This window comes from Mus caroli, chromosome 4, assembly GCF_900094665.2.
Source record: "Mus caroli chromosome 4, CAROLI_EIJ_v1.1, whole genome shotgun sequence".
Classification (NCBI taxonomy): Eukaryota; Metazoa; Chordata; class Mammalia; order Rodentia; family Muridae; genus Mus; species Mus caroli.
In genome coordinates, this window is record NC_034573.1 from 19,543,194 (window position 1) to 19,568,121 (window position 24,928).

The 24,928-nt window shown below is 41.4% G+C and overlaps 1 protein-coding gene across 1 annotated transcript in view; it reads left to right on the top strand.

The window, feature by feature from the left end:
* The window catches only part of Mms22l (MMS22 like, DNA repair protein), a 104,441-nt gene extending 90,908 nt beyond the window's left edge, over positions 1-13,533 (top strand). Inside the window, exons 20-24 of the mRNA XM_021160342.2 lie at positions 1,761-1,972; positions 6,927-7,090; positions 9,586-9,682; positions 10,975-11,142; positions 13,320-13,533. Of these exons, the coding sequence (XP_021016001.1) occupies positions 1,761-1,972; positions 6,927-7,090; positions 9,586-9,682; positions 10,975-11,142; positions 13,320-13,401 (723 nt within the window). The 3' untranslated portion in view covers positions 13,402-13,533. The remainder of the gene's footprint in view (positions 1-1,760; positions 1,973-6,926; positions 7,091-9,585; positions 9,683-10,974; positions 11,143-13,319) is intronic.
* Positions 13,534-24,928: the final 11,395 nt, after the last annotated feature.

Below are 24,928 nucleotides of genomic sequence, written 5' to 3' on the forward strand. Positions count from 1 at the left end.
TTTTTTTTTTTTTTTTTTTTTTTTTTTTTTTTTTTTTTTTGCACTAGACACTGTGACACATACCCGTGATGCCAGGACCCATGAGTTATGGGCCAGGCTGGAATACATAGAGAAAAGCTTTAGTTTGAAATAATATGGAATGTGTAAATAATGATGTCCCCTGGACAGTCTCAAATACTGATCTATTTCATTAGTGTGCAATACAGAAAGTTAGACCTTTCTAAATTTTGAGGCTCCCCCAAAGAAGCCGAGGTGATCGCGGCAGGTTTCAGTTAGTTAGCATGCAGTCTCTTCCATGGTGGACTTTTTTTTTTTTTTTAAAGCAAAGTTTTGAGATTTCTGAGAAGTTTTAAGCTGACTCTAGTTAAGTGTTTGTGATGGGATTTAAGTCAAAGTTTACTGTGTCATCAAGCACATGGGCTGGCAGGAACAAATAGCTGTGTGGGGCAGAGTGTGAGTACCAGGAAAGCTTGAGTGTTTGTCCTACACGTTCCTCTTAAACCTAGTTTACTTGTAAGAATTAGTAAGTAAATGTTTCTTATGTAATAAATTGAGACTTTTATAGAATTACCCACTTGACAGACCTGTCAGAAAACTGATCTTTAGTTGTTAAGTGTACTCTGTCCTCTTTGAGTGTATGGGATTCATCGCCCATCGTCTTCTAACTGTGCATGTTTCTTAAACACAGCACTCAAGAGGCAGGGCAAGTGGGTGCCACCATGGTTCATTTAGTTGTGTTCTGGCCAGTATTTCAGCAGTTCTGCACTGATTTTCACTACAAATGAACTTCCAGAGTTTGTTCCTGGATAAGCATCCAATTGTGGCTGCAGTGGAATCATAACAGACACGGAGAAAACTCTTTCTTTCTCCAAGGGAATGGATTTAATCATTTCTAAGTTTTAAATATGAGAGCATTTCACTAACTCTCGTGCACATGGAAGGATTTTATCAGTATACATGCACCAAAATACTGTGAGTTCCTTTGACTGCTTTTAAGCTCTTTATTTCTCTGAACCTCAGTTTCTTTGACTGTAGGATGGAAATGTAGTATTAACTCCTTTATTCCACAAATTGAAATGAAACAATGAATATAAAGCACTTGAATATAATATCACATAGAAAAACTTCTAAGATGTCCAAGCCCAAGCATCTGCATCCCTCTCCCATTACAAGTTGTTTAAAAAAAAAAAAGATGCTATTTCATTATATGATCTTTGTTTTTAAGCTTAAATATTATGTTCTTAGCCAAAATGGCCAAGTGATAAGTAACTGCCTTCCACCTGCCTGTGCCTCTGGGATTGGCGGTCTACGCTCTGTGGGATGGCCTTTTACTCTTTTACCTTTCTCTTTGATAGCAAACTGAGTTTTGATTTTTAAAGACTGTAAAAAAGACTGGTGGCACATGTATTTCATAGTTCAGAAATGGCATGTGTATGTAGTTGATGATCTGTAGTCAAGTGTTGTGTGCAGGAGAAAGAGAGGAAGAAACACATTCCGTATCTCTTCCTGATTGTTCACGTTACTTCCTTTGATCGTGCTCCTAAAATACATATACTTGGTTAGATTGCACACCATATGCATTATCCAAAGTCAGCTCTGTATGCCTTACCTATTCATGATCCCAGAAGTCCTACTTGACGGTGAGAAGGTACAATTTTACCACGAATATTAATGCTGGAGAACGTGTTAGTAAATTCCTAAACACTATTTGAAAGATTGCCTTTTAGCGTTTTTCTTTTTCCTTATTTTCCCCTGTATAGGGCATATGTATTGTATGCTGCCAGTCTCAAAATCCAAATGCCTACTTGAATCAGTTGCTGAGGAATGTCATTGAGCAGTACATAGGGAGGTTTCTCCCAACCTCGCCCTGTGTTTCAGATGTGGGACAGCATCCTGTTCTGTTGGCACTGAGAAACCCTGCCTCTGTTCCCTCGATGATGCCTCTAAGAAAGCACACTGTCCATGCCATAAGGTACATATGATTGTTACAGAGAGGTATGCGTAGAAGTTGTTAATATCCTCAAAATCTCAAAAAAAGTGTGGTAGCTTAGAAACAGTATTTCCCAGGAAACATTAAGAATGTGTCGCACTGAGAAGGCAACAAGCTAACATAATTATATCTTAATTTAATAAAGATGTATTTAAAAGTTTGTTTCTTAGGTCTGTCTCTCAGTATTCCACAGCATAGGTACAATAACTGTTTGCTCAGTTTCCTGCTGAAGACATGCATCTCTCTTCCTAATTCTGTCTTACTCCTCCTAGGAATAACATTTATATAAAGTCTTTATGTGCGCATGCATTATCATTTCTCTGGGAAGAATGATGGGAGAGTGACTGTTGGGCACTGTGACAGCTACATAGATGAAGAAAGAGTCCACCAGAATGGTTTAGATAGAACGGTTTTCTGTGCTTTAGATTAAAAAATTTTTTTTGTTAAAGTTATATTATGCCAGTTTTCACTGTATTTCTGTTACTTTCTTTATGTACATCCCTAAAGATACACATATATGGGCTAGAGCAAAGGCTTAGTGGTTAAGAATACAGGCTGCTCTTCCAGAGGACCCAGGTTCATTTCCCAGCACCCACCCTGGCAGATCACAGCTGTCTGTAACTCCAGTTCTAGGGAATTTGACACCCTTATACAGACATACCTTCAGGCAAAACAGCAGTGCACATGAGATAAAAATTTTAGAAAGAAAAAGAGAAAAGTTACTTAAAGATGTATTTTTATCAATTTTAATTACTATAGAATATAGTATGTCAATTGCTTTATGAATGATAACTGAAAACATGAATGCTGATATGCAATATAAAGTCTTGTGTTATTAGTTTACTGATTATCTTAATTATTTCTTGTCTTATATTAACACTTTCTGTAAAATCTGCTATCAAGTATGTCCTTATCAACCCAGAGGACAGACCAACTCCCTCTCCTAGTGAGCCCCGAGTATTGGCTCTCTATAAGAGTGCTAATGTTGACACAGTGATCTCACAAGGAGCATGGAGACAGGGACACCAGAAGCTCACTCACTGTACACCTAGCTGACACTTCCTTCTTACTAAAACTATTTTAGCTCAAACAGCTTAACAGCAACAGACTAATCTGAGTCCTGATTGTTACCTTCTTCATGTAGGTCACTTGAGTGTCTCTAAGGTTGGTTATGTGGGATCGCTTCCATTTTGTGGTGTTTCAACAAACACATATCTTAGGCATGGTTTTTCCCTCCTTGTAGCCTAGGCCTTCCTTTGTCCTGTCACTTATAAAATACCCGATACAGCCCTTTATAGTGTCCTATGCATGTTGGCTTCAGGCCATAGGACCTTGCTTTGTAGAAAACATAGTGAAAAGGAGCACACAGTATTCTCCCAACTCCCCAGCACTGAACAGTGACAGATGTGTGCGCCTTTCTTACCAGTTACCAAAACATAAGACGACCTCGCATCAGTTTTATTCTCAGTGACCTGCTGGTGCAATTTGCAGTTCCCAGCTGCATAACTTAAGGTCTTGGTGTAGAGAGATTGATTCTTCTGTAGAAATGACTGTTGTGAAGAAAGCATGAGGATTTTACTGACATGGAAGATCATTTTGAATTCTTCCAGAGAACCTGTGTTCAAAGAAAGGAGTTGCCCTATTTGCTAGATAAAATAACTTTTGTTGTCTTGGGGATAAAGTTATCCTCTACTGAGAAGATAGGAAGAATATTTCTAGAATATGGGCAATATCTGGGGTTATATATTTTTGGTTTTGGATCTTGGAACTGACAAGAAAGGTACACTCTCATCAGACTTATTTGCTCAGGTATAAGACACTCAGAAGTACGTGTTATTCCAATTGAAACAGTGCAAGGGTGAGCAGTTTACTAAAGATCAGTCCCCCACCTTGACTTCATATTTCAGCAGATGTAATTTAGTTTTTTTAAGATTTATTTATTTTCTGTCACATATGTATGTATGAGTGTTTTACCTGCATGAATGGAATTGAACCTCTTGCATGCCTGGTGCCTGTAGGAGCTAGAAGAAGACATCGTAGCCCTAAAACTGGAGTTCTGGGTAGTTGTGAGCTGTCATGGGAGCACAGCTCTGTGCAACAGGAGTGGGTCCTCTCACCTGCTGAGCCATCTCTACCAGTAACTGCTCAGGGTTGTTTCTGTTTGGTTGCTTGGTTGTTTTTTGTTTGCGCTAACCTTTTTATCCTTTAACCATTAACATTAGAATATTCTGTGATAGAGATTATCTTCCCTTTATCTTCATGCAGTATCTAACATTATATTATTTCTAAACTTTTGAGGTTCCATAGTAATATTGATTAATGGTATGTAGTATTAAGTTTCTGTGTTTAAATGCTACAACCTTGCTCTCTTTTGTTCTGTCTCTGTTCTCTGTCTTTGTGTGTGTGCAGATTGGGGGCACTCCTCTTCATGGAAAGGCCAGAGGACAACCAAAGAGGACATGCCTTGGTGTCATCTTTCTTTCTTTGAGACACTGGCTTAGATTGCCCAGGAGGCTGGGTTGGTAGTCCACCCCAGAGATCATCCTGGCTCTCCCTCTGTAGTAATGACATTACAGTATAAGCAGCCATGCCTGAGCTTTTATTTCTGTTTGTGGGATTGAACTCAGGCCCTTATGCTTACAATGCAAGTAAGTACTTCACTGACTAAGCTACCTCCTCAGCCTTTGCTTGATCTTCTTAATGATGGGATGTAAACATATAATTCTGTTTCCCTTGTGTTCCTAGAATCATGTTACTCAGAAGTAACAAACGTCATAGTTTGCTCATTTCACATTTCTCTTTTCATGTTACACTATGCTCGTTGCTGTATCTATTCGTTCTTTAAAAAAAAAAAAAAAAGTTCTTTTCCCTCTTTTTTGTTTTGTTTGTGTGTTTTATATTGTTGGTTTTGCTTTTGTTTGTTTTTGTTTTCTTTTTGTTTGAAGTTCTCACTGTCACCCTGCCTGGTCTGGAATTCACAAATATCCACTAGTTTCTGCTTCCCAACTACTGGGATTAAAGTTGTGTACCATCAAGGCCAGCTAGATTAATTTTGACACTTCTCTGCCCTCCAATGTACATTGTCTCCTTTTGCTATGTAATGTGATCTACTCCAGCTATCCAGAGTTTGCCAGTTACCTTTTCTGGTGATGCTGTCCCTGTCTTCCACATGTCCTGCAAACCATGACCATGGTTTGGTTATTGCTCTTCAAGATGCTTTATACTCCCCTGCTTTAAGGCTTTGCCTCCGCCAGTCTCTTCATTAAAAAGCTATCCCTCTGGACTCAATCCTGTTTGTTCTTTATAAGCATGCACCTAATACCACAGGGTAGCATATGTCTTGTATGACCCAGCTTTCAGGTTCTGAATAATTTTTGTCTTAGTTGGATCTTTCATTTCCAGCAAGATTATAGTAATCTGTTATAGTGTGCGAGACATTGCTTGGTTTTAATATTGCTTCATGACAAATGGGTAAGTGAATTCAAGTCCCTATCACCAAGTTAAGCCCCTTGCTTCGTATCTCAGCTGGGCTTCTCAGATTTCTGTTGTATTTCATGTTTAGCTAAGGATGGGTTTATTCTTCTTTCCATAGTAGGTTCTAGTTGGCTAGAAACGTGTGTGGGTGTTTGCTTTCAATATTCAGCAGAAATAGAGGTGGGTTCCCGTGGCTCCTCTATTCTGCCCTTTTCTACTGTGTGATCTGTTTGAGTTAGGCTTCTTGCTCAGAATTTCTGATGCTTCTGTCCTTATGTTTGTCGAAGCACTACTCATATGGATTAATATTGCTCCCTTTTTGGGGTGTAATCATATCTAACTTGTTCACTAGATAATGAGTCTGTGGTTTGTTCTTTTTCACATAATTGTATATGCTTATTTTTAATTTGCTTGTGGTGTCTCCTATGTGCCAAATAAAAGTTTATTTGGGGGCATTAGTAATTAGCAGTGCACAAAACAAAATAAATACTTCTTCAGAGAGTTGATGTATCTAGGACTGTAAAATCTCAATCTGGGATTGAGAGTCACTGTGTATGTGGAACAAGAGTGATTCTGAAGTGTAGTTCCTTGAATGAATTTTAAGCTCTAGTGTTCACTGTGTCTCCTTATGTACTGTTAGATTTCAAACAAATATGTATATATATGTAATTTGAGTATTTGGGTAGTATTTGGGTTTGGGAATGTACCTCAGTGGTAGGAAGCTTGCCTACTTTGTAAGTTCATCAGCACAATTAAAAATATAGTGGGGTGAGGGTTAAATAATATTTGACCAACTCTGATAATGTCTAGATTTTTTTTCAAAAGAAACTCAACACTTGTCACACTTATTCATTTTCTGAACAGTGACCAGAACTAGTTGTAAGCAGTTAAGTGGGAAGCTGAGTCAAGGAGGTTATTATTCTTACAACCTCTCTTGAATTTTAATGTTCCAATTTATTGTACCCTGAGAGATGATATTCAATCTAAAGTTAGTTCTCTAAATTCCTACTGGAAGAAAGAAAGGTAAAGCTAGAATTGGAAGCTAATTCCTAGTATAGTCCTTTTATTTATTTAGAAACATAAGACCCCTACTAAATTCTAAATAAATAAATGTAAGGGGAGATTTATTTATGCTTATTTGACATTAGAGGAAATGTTGATTTGTGGCAAAACTGATACGGGATATGAGACATTTGTGGGAAGAGGAGAAAACAAGGTAGCAATTAGGTTTGGTGAATTCAGTTTACAGCTAAGTTTCTTTATATCTCTACTACCTTTCAGAGCACACAACACACCAAAATGGTCTTTGAAGTTAACATGACAGACTACCTACATTGTTTTTTAAAAATATACTTTACTTAAGGAATACATTTTTACAGTTATCTTTAACATACATGGCATTTGATTCTGCTCAATCGAGCTTCAAATAGAAGAAAAATAAACTAAAGTTGCTTCTTTTCAGGAAATCTTACCTTGAGTTCAAAGGGTCCTCACCCCCTCCTCGATTAGCATCCGTATTGGCCTTCGTCCTTCAGCTCTTCAAGGACACCGAAATGGGTGTGTGTGACCTTGAACTGCTCCTTCCTGGCATCCTGAAATGTTTGGTGTTAGTAAATGAACCCCAAGGTTGGTTTCATCAGTCTTGATTTTTGTTTGCTTTTTCTGTGTCCAGGCTAAGCAGCTAATTTTCTCGTGGGTTGAATTGATAGCTACTAGAGGTACAGGGTTATTTTCTATCCCTTAGTATGAATCATGGCTAAAGAATCAAATATCGACAGTGGCTGGGGTGAGGTGGGGAAAAAGAATCAAATACGGACACATTCAGCCTAGTTTATTTAGAGTTTTGTTTTAACCCCTTGAGGCAAATACTTTATGGGGTATTTCCTTTGATTAGGCTTTTTATGTCCTCAAAAAAAAGTCTGCAGGCTTCCTGTGATACCACATGGGACTTGTCAAATATCAGGTGGCGAGAGGTCAGTCTCTTCTCTTTAGTTGTCTGCTAGCTGTTTGGGACAAGCCTGGCAAGTACCTTTGATTCCAGTCCATGTCCTCTTGGTGTCATCAGCCTTAATTTGCACGATGACTCTAAACTGTGATGCTCGTCCCCCCTGTGACATGCTTTTAATAAGCTTGCTGAGAATGCAGAACGGGAATCCTAGTTCTGTCTTGATAAGCAGTTAGGTCATTGTCCTTTGTGTTTGTGAAGAGGGTGTGTGTGTGTGTGTGTGTCTGTGTTTTGTTACAATGTGATTGCCTTTTAACCGCTAAGATGAGTTTACAAGGTAGTCTGAGGGATCTGAGAGCAATCCCCAAAGTGGTGGTGGAAAGCTCAAACATATCTCACGTGGTTTGTCTTTTCTCAAAAAGGTTAACAGTTTTTTAAGTATATATTCATTTCAGTGTTTGTAGTATTCCTGTCTGTTCTTAGTCTGATTCAGGAAGAGTGCTCTATTACACTTCCGTACCGTGCTATCACTTGGTAGGAGGACATGCCCTCTGGTGGCTCCAGAGAGAACCTGGCTCTTAGAAACACTGTCCTTGTTAAACTTCAACATGTTGAAGTGCATCGAAAGCCTTGCACTTCTTCATTCAAGATTTGCTTCCTCGGAGCAAACAGCATTGCTGTCGTACTGTTATGGTTTGATTTCCTGTGGTTTCACCCAGTACATGTTATCCACCATAGGTCAACTGTTAATACTAAATGGAAAATTCTGGAAGGAATGATTCATAAGTTTTAAATTATATGCCATTTGAATAGCATTATCTACAGTGGATTCCACCAGCTCTCAGAAAACATGTCTCTGAGACAGAAGTAGATAAGCTCCCTTACCTAGGGGAAGCAGATGATAACTAGAGTGTAGGCTTTCTTGCTGAGATAACAAACGTGGTACAAACCTGACTCTGGCAATTCTTGCACAGCTCTGACAATACTCAAAATTGCTTCACTGTATGTCTATTTCCACACACTGAGTCATGTAAACTGCACCAGTTTGGAGACACATTTGATGGGGCCAAAACAAGAGTTTCCAATCTTCTGCTGCATGTGGTAGTGCACACCTTTAGTCCCAGCACTCAAGAGGCAGAGGCAGGTAGATCTCTGTGAGTTCAAGGACAGCTTAATCTACAAAATGAGTTCCAGGACAGCAAGGGCTGCACAGAGAAACCTGGTCTCAGAAGGAAAAAAAAAAAAAAGCATGCTAAGTTTTCTACACACTCTGCTCAGGTGTTCTATTAACACAGCTTCTATTAGTCAGCTTCACATTAGCTTACTGAATAACAAAGTATAGGAAGGTTTGCTTGCCTCTGTTTTGTAAGCTTCCGTAATTGGTTGGCCTGATTTAAGGTGAGACAGTGATCATGGGGTACACACATGGAGGCAGAATGCTCACCTGCCATAGTGGAAAAGAAGAGGCATGCTCTCCTCTGCCCTGAGGGCTGGTGACCAGTAGCTAACACATAAGCCTGCGACATATTTAAGATCCAAATTACAGCAGTATTTTTGCACTGTATGTTCAGGTACACCATTTTAAAGAATTTAGTTAAATAAATAATACAAAAGTTTGGCTAAGTTGAAGCAAAGGTACATTAGTTGGGCTAGTTTGCTACTTAAAGGTTTGTAAGGGATAAAAGGTGTGTTGCCGGGCATGGTGGTGCACACCTTTTAATCCCAGCACTTGGGAGGCAGAGGCAGGCAGATTCCTGGTCTACAGAGTGAGTTCTAGGACAGCCAGGGCTACAGAGAAAACCTGTCTTGAAAAACCAAAAATATATTAAATAAATAAATAAAATCAATATGTCTGCAAATCTATGTCTTTAAAAAGACTCCCTTTTGTCTGTATGCATCTGTAAAATAGGGTAGAATGGATTTTGAATATGGATACCTTTCTAAAGGGAAAACATCTTCATATGTATTATTTCAGCTTCGAGACTCAAAATAGATTTTTAAACTTTTTAGGTATTCTTCAGAACAAACAAACTTAAAACTATTTCATTTGAAAACTTAAAAAAAGCATGCACATACTTGAAGAAAACAACATATTTTTCTAAATCAAGAGTGTTAAAAATGAAGATCCAGATGGTCAGTTCAGACACATTGTGTAATCCTATCATCTTTCTCCTAGTTAAAAAGCTGGCCACAGAGAACCTGCAGTGCATGGTACAAACCTGCCAAGTGGGGTCAGAAGGAGGACCTGCCACCCAGCTGACTTCTCTGTTTAGGTAACTAGAACACATGCCAACTGGCAAGGAGACGATTGCCAGCCATTTGACAGCCAACATGCTTTTTAAATAACTAATTATCCAAAACATAATGTGTTACTACTTGTTTACAGTGTTTCAATTATAGTATTTGGGGCAGTGGTTTTGTTACGTTGTGTTGCTTTGTTGAAAAAGTAAACGTGCCAAGGAAAAAGGTAAGCTAACTGACTTAAAATTCCTTGTGTCTTCAGTGAGAGAAAGAACCTTGAATATAGTTGAGAAGGAAGAAACAGAAGCAAGTGTAAGTTCCGACAGCAGGTGCACAGGCATTCGGGGTTGCCTAACTGCTCTTGGGGATGCTGTGTAAAATGCCTGTCCCTGGTCCTCCAACTTGCTTTACACACTAAAGTCTCAGAAAGCTCCTTAGGTTTGATTGGAGTCTTCTCTTAGGGCAGAGTCTTTGTGACGTTTCTTCCTCAGGGCTCTGCCAGGTAGCTTTTGTGAATCCTGTCATATGTCCCTGTCCTGGCACAATATGACACGAGGTTTGAGATGTTCCTTTTATTCTGCATTGAATATTTGGTTCCTGGTCTCTTCCTCTCGCCTCATAATTGGTGCTTGTCTGCTGTTCTTAGTTCATTTCAGTTATAATCACTTTATGCTAGAAAATTCCAACACCATGGGAGGAAAGAAAAGGTTGAATCTTTGTTATATATAATTTTACTAAGCTACTTGGCTTTTATTATATTGTTTGTGGAATGTGAAAATTTTAGAGGTAAAATTTTATTTATAAAGACTTTATACTTATAAGGTTTTTTATTTACGTAAAACGTGTAAAAAGATATGAATAACTTTATAATAACTATCGAATAATGCAAACATGTGATAGACTAAAACAGTGACTAGGAACCATGACCCTGTTTACTACTGCCTTTCACACTCCCATCCCAATTTTGAAGGGGAAAATATCAGGAAAAGTCCTTAGAGTTACGTTTTTTTCTTTTGTGAACCACCTGATTCACCCTCTAGTCATCTTTTTGTTCTCCAAGTGTCCACAAGCTGGCCTGGTGATACAAACCTGTAATCCCAACATTCTAGGTGACAGAAGCCAGTGGGTAGTGTTGAAGGTGAAGCCGGACTATGCAAGACTACACTACCTCCAGTAGTTAAGCAAACAAATAAGAAGGCCTGGTCTCTCAGTCCTTATGAAAGAATGATCCTTGTTGTGTTCAGGTTAGAAGTGATTATAATGTATTCAAATGGCCCAAGAAATTGCCTCAAGTTGATTCTTAAATTGTCTGTTTTGCTTTCAGGCAGTTCATCCAGGACTATGGTGTGCAATACAGTTATCAAGTATACAGCATCCTAGAGACAGTAGCGATGCTGAATCAGCACGTTGTCATCCAATTGATTCCTACCCTCACTCAGTCTCTGAAGGATTCAGAGCTCAGATGGGGCCTCGGCAGAAATATTGCACAAAGGTATGTTTGATAATTATACTATTTTGTGTACCATATAATGCATGCTGTATCTTTTTATTAAAATGCTTTATTGCCCATTTAGGAAAATGGGATATTTTCTTTGGAGATGAAAAGTGCTTCAGTGCTGTAACTGTTGTTAGTTCTGTAATGCTTGCATGAGTAGACAGTGTGGCTTAGCAGAGGTCACACATCATTACCATGTTCCTGCTGACATGGCCACCTCAAAGCTGCACATCTTGGTGGTGCTTATCTTTTCACAAAGCACAGTGTCCTTAGGGAGAGCTGGATTTGGAAGCCTCAGGTGACTTGTCATATAAAACCTGTATTGACAGATCATAACTGCCCAGTCTGGATTTGGCTACATATAATAGCTAGGGTGTTCTGTTCTGTTTTGTTTTATAATCTTATAACCCATCCAAAAATATTGCTGGCTATATAGATAAATGCATCATTGTAAGAAACCTATGGTTTCTAAAGAGACTATTTAGAGGAGTCAGTACGGAAACTGTTAGAATGTCCTAAGCTGTTACAGAATGGAATACATCATTCACATTGCATATTTGACCAAAAGCAACTCATGGATGAAAGGGTATACTTCATCCCTGAGGGAAGTCAGGGCAGGAGCTCAAACAAAGCAGAAACTCCAGAGGCAAGAGCTGATGCAGAGGCCATGGAAGAGTGCTGCTAGCTGGCTTGCTCCTCATGGCTTACTTTGTTTGCTTATAGAACCTAGTACTACCAGTCCAGGATAACTTCACCCACAATGGGCTGTGCCCTCCCAAATCTGTCCCTAGTTTAAATAATTCCTTACAAGCTTGCCTACTGTTGGATCTTATGGAGGCATTTTCTCAATTAAGACTCTCTACTCCCAGATGACATATATTCCATTTTTAGCTGAAAAAAAAATTTTTTACTATGGTATTCTATGTCAGTTTATCTACAGACATCCTCAATTTATAACATTAGCTAAGTAAAAGAGTCCATCTTTGCAGCACAGAAAATGAAAACTTTTAAAAGGAAACTTACAAAGCTCACATCGCTCTACAGTGGCATATCTCTTCTATAGGGAACATGGCTGGCCTCTCACCATTTTCTACAGAGAAAACATTAGATCGCTTCAAATCACAGCTTAAAGAAAAGGTGCCTTCTTCATACCATAAAACATGCTCTGGCAAAAACTGCCAGCTTCTAGCTTCTGAGACTTTTCCTGAAAAGGCTAGAGTTTCCCTGTGAGCTCTGCCCACTGGACTACAGTGACAGCATTTGCTAATGTGCTACTTGTAGTGGTAAATAGTTATAGAGTCCGCTCTGCTCCAGCAGGTGTGTATGGCTCTGCACCCGCCCAAGCCCAGGATTCACGAATAAAAGACACCCACATAACCTTTATATTTTAATATGGCTTAGCCAGCTCAGTGGCTGGGCACTTCCAAACCTCCCCGTGACTAGCACGCAGTCCCATCTGGTATTGTCGAGTTAACACTTTCTAAATCTATATATTGTGACTGTTGCTCTGTTTCCTTCTGGATAGCCCTCCCATGGGACCACGTTCCCTTTGCACCTACAGCTACTTTTTGTGGCAATGCATGTTCACAAAAGGACTCATTTAAAAGATTCGGAATCCCACAGGTATTTAGACTAATGAAAGAACTTCTAGGTAGAATATTTAAAGAATCTCAAATAGTGGATATGTTAATGGACCATAAAATTTGGTCATTGTAGACCCTGCCACAGCCTTCTGACCAGCTTTGGCCTCTTGGAGCCAGTCCAAAACAATCTCAAATACAGATGATTAGAAACACCATTTTAGTTTCAAACTGTTAACAATAAGGAGAAGGTAAAGAGGAAAATAAGGCCTATGCTGTTGTGACACTGACCTGTCCTGGGGTAATGCTATAGTCCATAATTTTGTTGGTGAACCATGTCCCTATTGTAATCATGCCATTGTTATATCCTTAAGCAGTGTGCCATGAGTATATTTGCTATGGATGGGAACTGTATCATTTCAGGTGGTTAATGAACACATGTGTCATTTTGTACATAAAGTTACATGAAAATCTCTGCATGTACACCTGACTTTACTCATTAGATACATGTAGCATTATCTTTAAGTGTTGTGTTAAATCTGTTATAAATTCATTTATAAGTGCATAAGTGAATTTTTTTTCATCCTTAAACAGGGAAGCATATAGCAGACTTTTATCTGGCCTGGGACAGGTAGGACAAGGCGAGAAGCAGAGATTGGAAAGTGACAAACTGTGACGCTGCTGCTGCCTTCCTGCCTGGGAGCTCTCTGTCTACAGCTGCTGTGGGCCACCCCAGCTGCTACTGTGATTAATTGTGTACTGTTGTATCACAAATAATTCCCTTCATTGCCTGCAAGTAGGAAGTGTGTGTGTGTGTGTGTGTGTGTGTGTGTGCATGAGGAGTGAAGGCTAATTAGTAACTGTATAATAGGACATAAGGAATGCTGTAAAACTGCTCTATCTTGAAGAGATTTTTAACTAAATTAAAGATTTTTTTGAAACAAAACAGCTCTCTGTGAATACTTATTACCCATTGTATACTGGAAACCTGCTTGGTGACTTATTTGCTTTTGTTACTTTTTTATCTTAATAATTTTTGTGTTCATGCCTCCCCACCCCTACCCCCAAATTACTGGCCTGTTCTGTTGTACTGTTTGAAGGAAAGTATCAGGATGTGGGGCTGCATGTTTGTTTTCTTTGTTATAAAGCAAAGTTAGCAAGTAAAACCTTTATAAAAACTAAGTAGTAAATAAATGTGCACTTAACTCTTAGGAAGCACAGAGATCTGACTGAAGGATTTTACACACTGTTTATGTTAACGTTTTAAAGTATATCAATAATACAACTATGTGTACATTCTATAGATTGCTAAATTGTTTTTTTCTCTGTTCATCTTCCAGAATTGTTATTAGAAGGCTTATCAAGGGAGAGGAAATACAGGGACTTTAAAGAAATAATTGGTATTCTGGGAATATCTCAAGGATACTGGTAAAGAAAGTCTGACCAGTCTGTTTGTTTCCTTGCTCTTATAACTTAGCGTCTCACAGAGGCTGTGCAATTCAGTTGCTAGGCTTTGTCCTTTGTTCTCTCCTCTGTTTAACTGTCTCATGGACGCTAGGCACTGCACCTTCTGGACCTTTCTGCGATGCACATCACTAAATACAAGGAGTTCCAATAGAGTTGCAACCAGTTCTATGGCTAAGAACTTGCATAGGTTTCAAACCAGGTGTTTATTCTAACTTCTTTATGGACAAAAAAGATCAGTAATCTTTTTAATTTCACAGTGTTATAGGAATCCATGAGGTAATGTATATGAAAATGTCTGAGTTGATTAGTTTACTGGTAGGATAGCTCTGTTATTCATAACAATAAAAGGAGAGTGTGGGGTTCTTTGAGTGACAGTACCTGCTATAGGCTCATGTATTTGAGTGCTTGTTCCCTGGCTGGGAAATATAGGAGAGAGCCTTGATGGAAAAAGTGTATTATTGGAGGTGGGCTTGGGAAGTGTAAAGATTTGCGGTACTTCAGTTAGAGTTTTCTGCTTCCTGCTCATCGTTCAAGATGTCTCTTAGCTTCCCGCCTCTGTGGCCATGCCTCCCCACCATGGACTTACCTCTCTAGAACCATAAGCCAAAATAAACCTTTCCTTTCTTTGAACTCCGGACCTTTGGAAGAGCAGTCGGGTGCTCTTACCCACTGAGCCATCTCACCAGCCCAACCTTTCCTTTCTTAAGTTGCCTTTGGCATATGGTTTATCACAACAACAGAAGAGTAGTTAAGTGTTCCTTCCAGTTTTCCCTCCCCTTCCCTCCCTTCCTCTGCCCTCCCCTCCCGTCCCCTGGGATTGTATTCTTCATTCCTGTTCCCCTAAGAAAACACCTCAGCCCTGTAACTCTAGCTCAGTTGTAGAGTACTTGGTCATCTTGCAGCAAGGGTTTGGTCCCCAACTGAGTAAAAACAATAAAAAAGTAAAGTAATGGTGTTTTTAAAGTAAAATGCAAGCCGGGCGTGGTGGCCCATGCCTTTAATCCCAGCACTTGGGAGGCAGAGACAGACGAATTTCTGAGTTCGAGGCCAGCCTGGTCTACAAAGTGAGTTCCAGGACAGCCAGAGCTACACAGAGAAACCCTGTCTCGAAAAAACAAAAACAAACAAAAAAAGTAAAATGCAGTCAGCATTCTCTAGTGCTTTCCTAATTCTTATCTCAAAGATCTTTTTTATGTTGTTACTTTTATGATATGCAAATGGTCTCTTTTTCTCCCCAAATCAACTGTTATTACTTCCAACAAATGGATTCAAGGCTATGAAAGACTGCATAGCAAAGCATCTCCTTTCATTGAGACAGTGACTGGTCCAATGCCAAGTCATACTGTCTGCCACAGCAGCTAAAGCAGTGTGACTTCTTGTCCTTGGGTTGTGAGCCTAGCCTCTAAGAGCTGAGCAGTCCAGGAGTTGTGATTTCTCTAAGGCAACTCAAAAAGGCCATTAAAAGGGTTGGGGATATAGCTCAATGCCAGCATGATTTGTATGAGGGCCCAACTTAAGTCCCCAGCACACTCAAAAAATATATAACAGAACGTCACATAGCATATCAACATGGTGTGGCACATGGGAGAGAGCAGAAGTGACCGCCTGTTCTCCAAGGCCATTTTCAAAGGTATTTTACAGAGAAGGTATCGTTAGTGGCTCATGCCTCCTGCCTCTGAGTACAGAACTAGGGAAGGCTGATGCAGGAGGACTCTCACTAGTTCACACCCAGTTTGACCTGGACTGAGGCCTATCTCAAACCAAAGAGAAAAGGCTAGGGGAGTGTTTTAGAGCATGTTGGCTAGGGTTTGACACTTAAGAATCTTGAAGCTGCTACTAAGTTGCACATTTAGAGAGCTAAAGAAATTAAGATCTGTTTTTGAAAGTAAGTAACAAGTGTTGGCTGCACAGGTAAATGCATATTCCGGAGGCATGAAATCCTGGATAAAATCAGGGCCTGAAAACAAGGTAAGCAAGAGGCCAGCGATGTGATGGGATCCCTGGAGAAAAATCTCGTTCTGTCTGTTTCAAGATAGATATTTTTCTTCCCCTGCTGGAGATGGCCCTGTTTACACGAGGTCATGCCCATGTAAAATGCCTTTCTTGTTCCCTTCTCTGTAAACTCTTCTCTGGCCCTCCTTCACTTGCCACTGTGCTCATGCCTCCTTGCTGCATTCCTGGCCTTGGCTAGATCCCTGCTTCCTTAGAGTTCTATGATTTGAATGAGCATGGTCCCCATAGGCTCCTGGGTTTGAATGGTTGGTCCCATTTAGTGGAACTGTTTGGGAAGGATTAGGAGGTGAGAACTTGTTGGAGAAGATGTGTCACTTGGGTGGGCTCTGAGGTTTCAAAAGTGCAGGTCAGGCTCTCCCTGCCACCACACTCGCCACCATGATGGGCATGGACTGAGTCTCTGAAACTGCAAGCGAGCCCCCCATTTAAGTCGTTTATTTCAAAAGTTGCCTTGATCATGGTGTGTCTTCACAGCAATAGAACAGTGACTAAGACACAGCCTCTTTCCACAGAGACTGCTTCCAGCACCATTGGAAGAACTCAATTCTCTTCTGGTTGCATCGAAATGTGTTCTCACTTCTCATCGTCTTTGGCCTCTGTGACATTTGATTTTCTTTTTCTTCTGTTCCTAGTCAAGGATGCTTCCTCTTTCTGTCTACATTGTATCTTGACAGCATGTAATAGACCAGACCAGCCTGAATCCACCTTAAGATTATAAGGTCAAAAGAGGTTCATTCATGTTTAATGTAAAACCCAAATTTGACCATGTCTTGACCCATTTTCTGTAATTGGACATGTTCTACATTCTATACTCTGACCTCCACCCAGGTAAGATATTATGCCAAATAATTTTGAGATATTAAGCCAGATTCCCACACAACCTAAATTCCCCCAACCCTTGATAACCCCCTAGCTTTGCAGCTTTGGGGCTATATAAACCCCACTTTCTCTTTTGTTCAATGCAGTTCTTCCAAACCCCACTTTAGGGAGATAGCCCTGTACAACACAAAATATCATCCTGAGTGAGGTAACTCAGACCCAAAAGAACATGCATGGTATGTACTTACTAATAAGTGGATATTAGCCAAAAAAAAAAAAAAAAAAAAGTACAGAATACCCAAGATACAGTCCACAGACTCAAAAAGATCAACAAGCTGAAGTGCCCAAGTGAGGACACCTCAGTCCCACTTGGGAGACAGAAAAAAAGCAATCATAAGTGGAGAGGGAGGGAGGGAAAGTGGACAGGGCAGGGGATGGGGCGTAGGAGTGGGGAGAGGGAAACCTGATCTGGTATTGGGTGAGGGAAAAGGACTGAAGCCCTGAGGGCCAGCAGAAAGAATGGGAACAGGCAACCTCAGGACATAGGAGGTTGGGGGGAGCCTCCAGAGTGCACCAGAGACCTGGGAGATAAGAGACTCTCAGGACATAAAGGGAGGGACCTTAGATGAAATGCCTGATAGTAAGGGGAGGGAAATTATAGAGCCCACCTTCAGCAGGAAGACAGTACATCAAGTGAGGGATGGAGTTGCCATCTCACAATCACATCTCTGACCCATAATTGCTCCTATCTGAAAGAATACAGGGATGGAAATGGAGAGGAGCCTGAGGAAGAGAAGGTCCCACAACAGGCCCAAAGTGGGATCCTGCTGAAGGGGAGTTCCCAGGGCCTGACACAATTACTGAGGCTATGTAGTGCTCACAAAAAGGGACCTATCATGACTGCCCTCTAAAAGACTCAACAAGCAGCTGAGAGTCAGATGCAGATATTTGTACCCAACCAATAGACAGAAGCATCTGACCCCTGTTGTTGAATTAGGGAAAGCTGAAAGAAGCTGAGAAGGGCGATCCTATAGGTGGACCAATGGTCTCAATTAATCTGGAACCCCAAGATCTCTCAGACACTGGACCACCAAACAGGCAGCATACAATAGCTGATATGAGGCCCCCAACACAAATACAGTAGAGGACTTCTAGGTCTGTGTTCATTCAGAGATGATGCACCTAACCTGGAGGACCCAGGGAGTTTAGAGGTCAGGTGGGGTGGAGAGTGGGGGCATCCACGTGGAAATGGGGGATGGGGAGGAGATGTGGGATGTGGAACTTTTGGAGGGTGGATGGGGAGGGGTGAGGAATGGAATATGGAGTGTAAAAAATAATTTAAAAATAAATACTAAAAAACAAAATTTCCATCTCATTTGGTAGGAATAACACATCTCAGGGTCTCTCTTTCTCTGTCTCACTTTTTTTGTTTCCTGATCTCAGTGGTAAGCTGTGTCCTTCACCTGTCTTGGTATTACTTTAGTAGGAACTGATCCCACAGTCTCATAAACCCCCACGTCATCATTTCTTCTTGAATCTCCTCCCTTCTGTCCTCTCTCGGCCTCCCTCCCCTGAGACAGGGTTTCTCTGTAGCCCTAGCTGTAGTCCAGCCTGGCCTCCAAATTAAGAGATCTACCTTCCTCTACCACCCAAATGCTGTCATTAAAGGGATGAATCTTGTCTCTTAAACCTATTGGTAGTGCTAGTTTTTCTCAACTTCTTATTCAGTGCTTTAAAATCCCAGGGCAACACAACAAGCTAGCAGTGTCACCTGTTTTCTAGACAAGAAAACTATTTTCCTAAGACAACATAGCCCTGAAACCTCAGAGACATCTTAGACCTTCATTTCCCCCTGCATTTGATAACCAGTAGACTTGAATGCATCCAACTTTTTTCCCTTCTCTCTGTCTCTGAAAGCTGTTTCCTTATCTCTGGTCTGTTTTCCTATAGTTTTTCCTAAAGCAGTTCTGGAATGAGTGTTTTCTTTCATTGCTGCTTTGCTGCAGGACCTCCAGTAATTTCCCCTTGTTCAGCCGACTCATTAGATGTCAGTCTGACCACCTAGCTGACCTGGTTGTTTGAAAAATTTTCCCCCATTTATCTGTTTATTCACTTTACATCTCAATTGCATCTCTCTCCTCCATCTCTCTGTCCCCTTCATCAGAGAAAGGTGAGGTCCCCCTTTGGTACCAACCTGCCCTGAGACCTCAAGTCACTGCAGGGCTGGGTACATTCTCTCCCACTGAGGCCAGCCAAGGGACAAAGATGTCATAGAGACAGGGAATGGCCAACCAATTACTGGTTCAACTTGAGATCCATTCCATGGGCAAACACCTATCCCTGACACCTTTAATGATACTCTTTTATGCTTGCAGACAGGAGCCTAGCATAACCTTTCTGAAAGGTCCCTCCCAGTAGCTAAACAAAACAGATGCAGAGACCCAAAGCCAAACATGTCTAAGCTCAGAAAGTCTTATGAAAGTTGGGGGAAGGATTGAGGATCCCAGAGAGGATAGGAACTCCTCAGGAAGACCAACATTGTCAACTAACTAACCTAGACCCTTGGGGGCTCTCAGAGATTGAACCACCAACTGAAGATATACAAGGGCTGGACCTAGGTCTTCCATAAATATGCAGTAGGTGTGCAGCTTGGTTTTTATGTGGGTCCTCCAACAATTGGAGCAGAGGCTTACCCTGACTGTGGATCCTGTCCCCTAAGTAGGCTGTCTAAGATTTTCACACATGACTACAATTCATTTTTGTAATATCCACCCTTCATATTTCCCTCTACTGCCTCCCACGTTCCCCTCACACACATCCTCTCAAATACATCTCAGAATATATATACATCCTATTGACTGTGATTAATGCTATCCATATTTACATGGGTATATGGTTAACTACTGGAGCATTGGCAACCTACCACTGACCATAAAGAAAATTGATTCTCCCTGAATATCCATCAACTGCCTATCGCTCCTCAATTGGGGGGTGTGGCCTCAGGAGCCTTTCCACATGCATGCTGAAATGTGGACTATCTTACTGTGAAGATCCAAAACGGACAACAACACTACTGCAAAGTCATGGGTGCATCACCCCTATCATGTCTGAAAGACATACATCAGGGCATTCCTCTGGACGTCTGGCTCATAAAATCTGCCCCCTCTGCAATATTTTCTGAGGCTTGGGTGTAGGGCTTGTGTTATAGGTGACCCGTGTGGGGGATAGGCATTCTGGGGTCACTTATTCTCTGCATTTAGACCTATTGAAATTCTTTGCAAAAAGATGTTTCTCAGATGAAAACTAAGAACTGCATTTTATGTATACCTAAGTATATGTGTAGGTACTTAAGATAGTTGGATACTATCTTAATATCAGTTTATTAAAATAGGAGGAGGAGGTTCTCTCCTAGGGTCTGTGACCCCAGCCTGGTTTACAGCACTAGACATGAGTTCTCTCTTTTTAAAATCCAATCACATAGCTATTAGTTACTCCAGTAATTGCTGCTATTGCCTACTGGGTCTGTCTTGTCAGGCTGGTTGTGGTTGTAGTTCTCAAGGTAACAGGTAGAACTGCTGATATGCTTCTCCACCAGCAGCCTACATAGCTATTGGGGAGAACTTTCTAGAACATCTGCTTGTCCTATGACCACAGTGTGCAGTGTCTTTCACAACAGGCAACCAAAGGCAATAATCTGTATTCTTTGGGGGTTTCAAAGATCTAACTTAGGTTATCAGACTGCACTTTTTGACATGTGGGTGTGGAGAGAGTGGAATGCTAGGCCATGAATTTGAGGAGTGGGAGGGGACATGGGAAGTGTTGGAGAGAAGAAGTGGAAAAATGCTGCAAATAAAATATTCATACATGAAATTCTCGGAAATAAGTAAGGTGAAAGATTGAGGGAAAGCAAGAACTCTGGCTCGTCTTCCCAAGAACTCACTGTCAGTTCCACACACTGCATCAGGAATTGCAGTCGCCTGTATGTACCCCCAGCGTGAGGAAATCTGATACCTTCTTTTGGTCTCTGCAGGCATCTGCACACTACATGTGGCCGATACTCTGATACTCTCGTACAGACACAAACAAACAACAACAACAAAAAAACTCTTTTCAATTATCTTTTAAAAATAAAGGGTTGAGAGATAGTTTTTAAAGTATGCAACGTCCTGAGCAATCATGGAATTAAAACTACTTTGAGATTTCATCTTACCCCAGTCACAAGGACATTAGGAAAGGAAACACTGGCTAGGATGTGGGAGAAAGGGAAGACTTAGTCACTGTTGGAATATGACTTAGGGTTTTTATTGCTGTGAAGAGACACTGTGACATTTTATTAGGGCTGGCTTACAATTCAGAGCATTAGTCCATTATCAGCATGGTGGGAAGCATGGTGGGATGCAGGCAGACATGGTGCTGGAGAGGTACCTGAAACGTCTACATCCTGGGCAGCAGGCAGCAGGCAGCAGGCAGGCAATGAGACGTTGGTCCTGGCTGGAGTATATGAACACTCAAAGCCCATTCCCAGCGACACTTGCTTCAGGGAAGCCATACCTACTCCAACAAGGTCCCATCTCCTAATAGTACCACTCCCTATGGGGCTGTGGGAGCCGTTTTTCATTCAAACCACTTTGGGACTATGATAGGCAGCCTATCTTGGTTTAATGGGGCTTGCTCTGGTGACCCAACAGAGAAATCTACAAGGGACAGAAAGGCGAGCTATGTTCCCAAAATCAGGTGCCTGTCCATAATTCTGTGACCCAGTCATGCAGACAATGTCCCAAGCTTCTGGCATTCTGGCTAGGCTCCACCCCCACAGTTACCTGATTTTAGCCAGGTATGCTCCTCCCCACAGTTACCTGGCAACAGCAAGATAGCCCAGCCCACTATAAGAGGGGCTACTTGGCCCCTCCTTGATTTTTAAGCTTTTACTTTTCTTACTCTCCTCTCTAGACCTCCTCTCTTTCCCACCTCTCTTCACATGGCCATGACTGCGCTCTCTCTCTCTCTCTCTCTCTCTCTCTCTCTCTCTCTCCCCTCTCCCCTCTCTTCTTTCCTTTCTCCCTGCCTTTCTACAATAAAGCTCTAAAACCGTAGACTGTCTCTGCTCATCAAGGCCCACCGAGATTAAACGATGGGATGGGCTTTCTCCTAATGAGTCGCTTCTAACCTCCCGCCACCAAAAGGCCAGCCTCAGACCTGACCAAGGACTCTCGCCCACAAGGAAACCATCCAGCGCTCCCTCTCCCCCTGCCCTCTCCTCCCTTCACCCCCGGGCCAAGTGCTGCCCCAGGGCCCCTGTGCTGTTCTCAGCTCCTCGGCTGAATCCAGTGTGACATGCTGGAGGCTGAGAACCTGACACCTGAAGCTGCCCCTTGTCCACCACCCGACATGTGGGGTCAGTGGCTTAATACAGCCAGACGCACACCCGGGTCCATGTGAAAAGCATGCACAGTCCTCCTGAGTCTATCCACCTGGAGCACTGGAATCCTGGTGGGACGTGGGTTTTCTCCCACTCCCCTCTTTCCCCCACACCCACGGCCCGGCAAACCACCACAGTGCAAACTGATTGGAGACCCACAAGGAAAATAAGTAGACCTTCTCAAAAAGCTAAAAATAGGACTATGGTCAAACCTAGTTATTACCACACCTAGGCATAAACTGAAACAGAGATAGTTGCTTAGCCATGTTCATATGGCTGTGTTCATATCTCTGCTGCCCTGTTCACAATGGCCAGTGTCCTGATTGGTCAGATTTATCAGGAAAGAAGAAAATCAATTGAGAAAATGCCTCCATCAGATTGCCCATAGGCAAGTCAGTAGTGTGTTTTCTTGATTACTGATTGATAGAGGAGTGCCCTATCCACTGGATCCATGCCACCTCTGAATATGTGGTTAGGGTAGTACAAAAAAGCACAATGAGCAAGCCAGGGAGCAGTATGCCTCCATGGCCTCTGCTTCAGTTCCCACCTCCACTTCCCAGTAAGTTCCTGCCCGTCCCTTAATAATAGACTACAAGGATGAGCTGAAATAAACCCCTAGTGTTTATCATGGAAGTAAAAAAACCAAATTCAGACAGCCAGGAAATGGACCGTTCCTTTCAAGTTTCTTTTCTCCAAATTCCCCTGCTTTCTCTCAACACTGTTTATTCTAAGTTCAGGTTCATTTAGCTGGCCAGCTTGCTGTACCATCTTTTTTTTCTTCTTTCTTTTTTTTTTAATTAACCATTCCGTTTATTTACATCTCAAAGGATATCACACTTTCTGGTTATCCCTCCACAAGCCCCCTATTCCATGCTCTCCCTTTCCTCCCTCCCCTTTGCCTCTATGAGGATGCTCCCTCACACACCCACCCACTCACCCACTCAGCCCTCCAGGATCCCCCTACACTGGGGCATCAAACCTGCACAGGACCAAGAGCTTCCCCTCCCATTGATGTCAGACAAGGCCATTCTCTGCTACATATGTATCTGGAGCCATGGATCCTGCCAGGTACACTCCTTGGTAAAGCTGAAAATTAATAAGTTTCATTTCTATAGAAACATAAAACAGTTAAAAAGGAAGAATATGTACATATTGGATATGTGATCGCTCCAGTCAAACCCCCATAAAGCACCAGATGGGGTGGGTATAAAAGATGATTGAAGGGCGACAGAGTGATGAAAATGTTTTATTAGACAGAAGATTTGGTTTTGATTTAAAATTCAATTTAATTATCATCTAATTAGATGGTTTCCATGGGTAAGAAAAATTTGGAAGATCATCTGCAAAAATCAGTATTGAGTTCATTTGTGCTAGAAGGATTACATAATTTTAAACATCTATATCTTTACCTATCTTTTTTTTCTTAAGTAAAACCATATGGAGCACACACCCAGGTAAGATCATGAGATGATGGCAGAGCTCTGAGGTTCCTAACATCTAGGTGCATAGCCATTGTAACATCACAGTATAGGATAGGCAACACACGGACTAATGCAAGGACAGGCAAGCCCACTGCCCTGCTGGACACAGAGCTATACAGAGCACATCCATCTATGCACAGGACGGGATCCTTCATGAGTGATGACGCTGTTTTGTGTATTTACTTCCCCTCACAGGTTTAGATTACATACCTAATGTATAAAAGTACTCAAAAAAGAAAAATCTAACTGTAAAACAGTATGCCTTGTTACACCAGCACCACAAATCAGGATAGCATCCAGAGGCCACAAGTCTTTTTTGTTTGTTTGTTTGGTTGGTTCTTTTTGGTTTTTTTTGTTGTTGTTGTTGTTTGTTTTGTTTTGTTTTTCGAGACAGAGTTTCTCTGTATAGCCCTGGCTGTCCTGGAACTCACTTTGAGACCAGGTTGGCCTCGAACTCAGAAATCCGCAGAGGCCACAAGTCTTGACTGGCTACCACCTATTGTGTAAGGACAGTGATTTTTCCCTAAGGATGCATTTCTCAGAATACATCCCAGCCATTGAGTGAGAGATGACTGCATTTGACTTGTTTTCTAAGCATTTTAGAAAATAGTATTGGTATGTCTCAGATTACTCAATCTTTATTATCCTGTAGCTTCTACCAGAGCTTTTCACAAGTTTGGTGGGGTTTTGTTTAGTGCTTTGTTTTCTTGGTGACTTTGTTTTGTCCACACAGAGGCTGGCTGTTGGTTTGTGGCTCACCATAGCTCAGGCCAGACTCCAACTCAAAATCCTCTTAGGCACTCCAATGGCAGGATTATAGGTGTATGTTCCAAGGTGCTTTCACTCCTTTAAACAAAAGATTAAACTATTGTATGTGTGGGCATACCTCTCTCTCTCTCTCTCTCTCTCTCTCTCTCTCTCTCTCTCGTGTGTGTGTGTGTGTGTGTGTATGTGTGTGTGTGTGTATGTGTGTGTGTGTGTGTATGTGTGTGTGTGTGTATGTG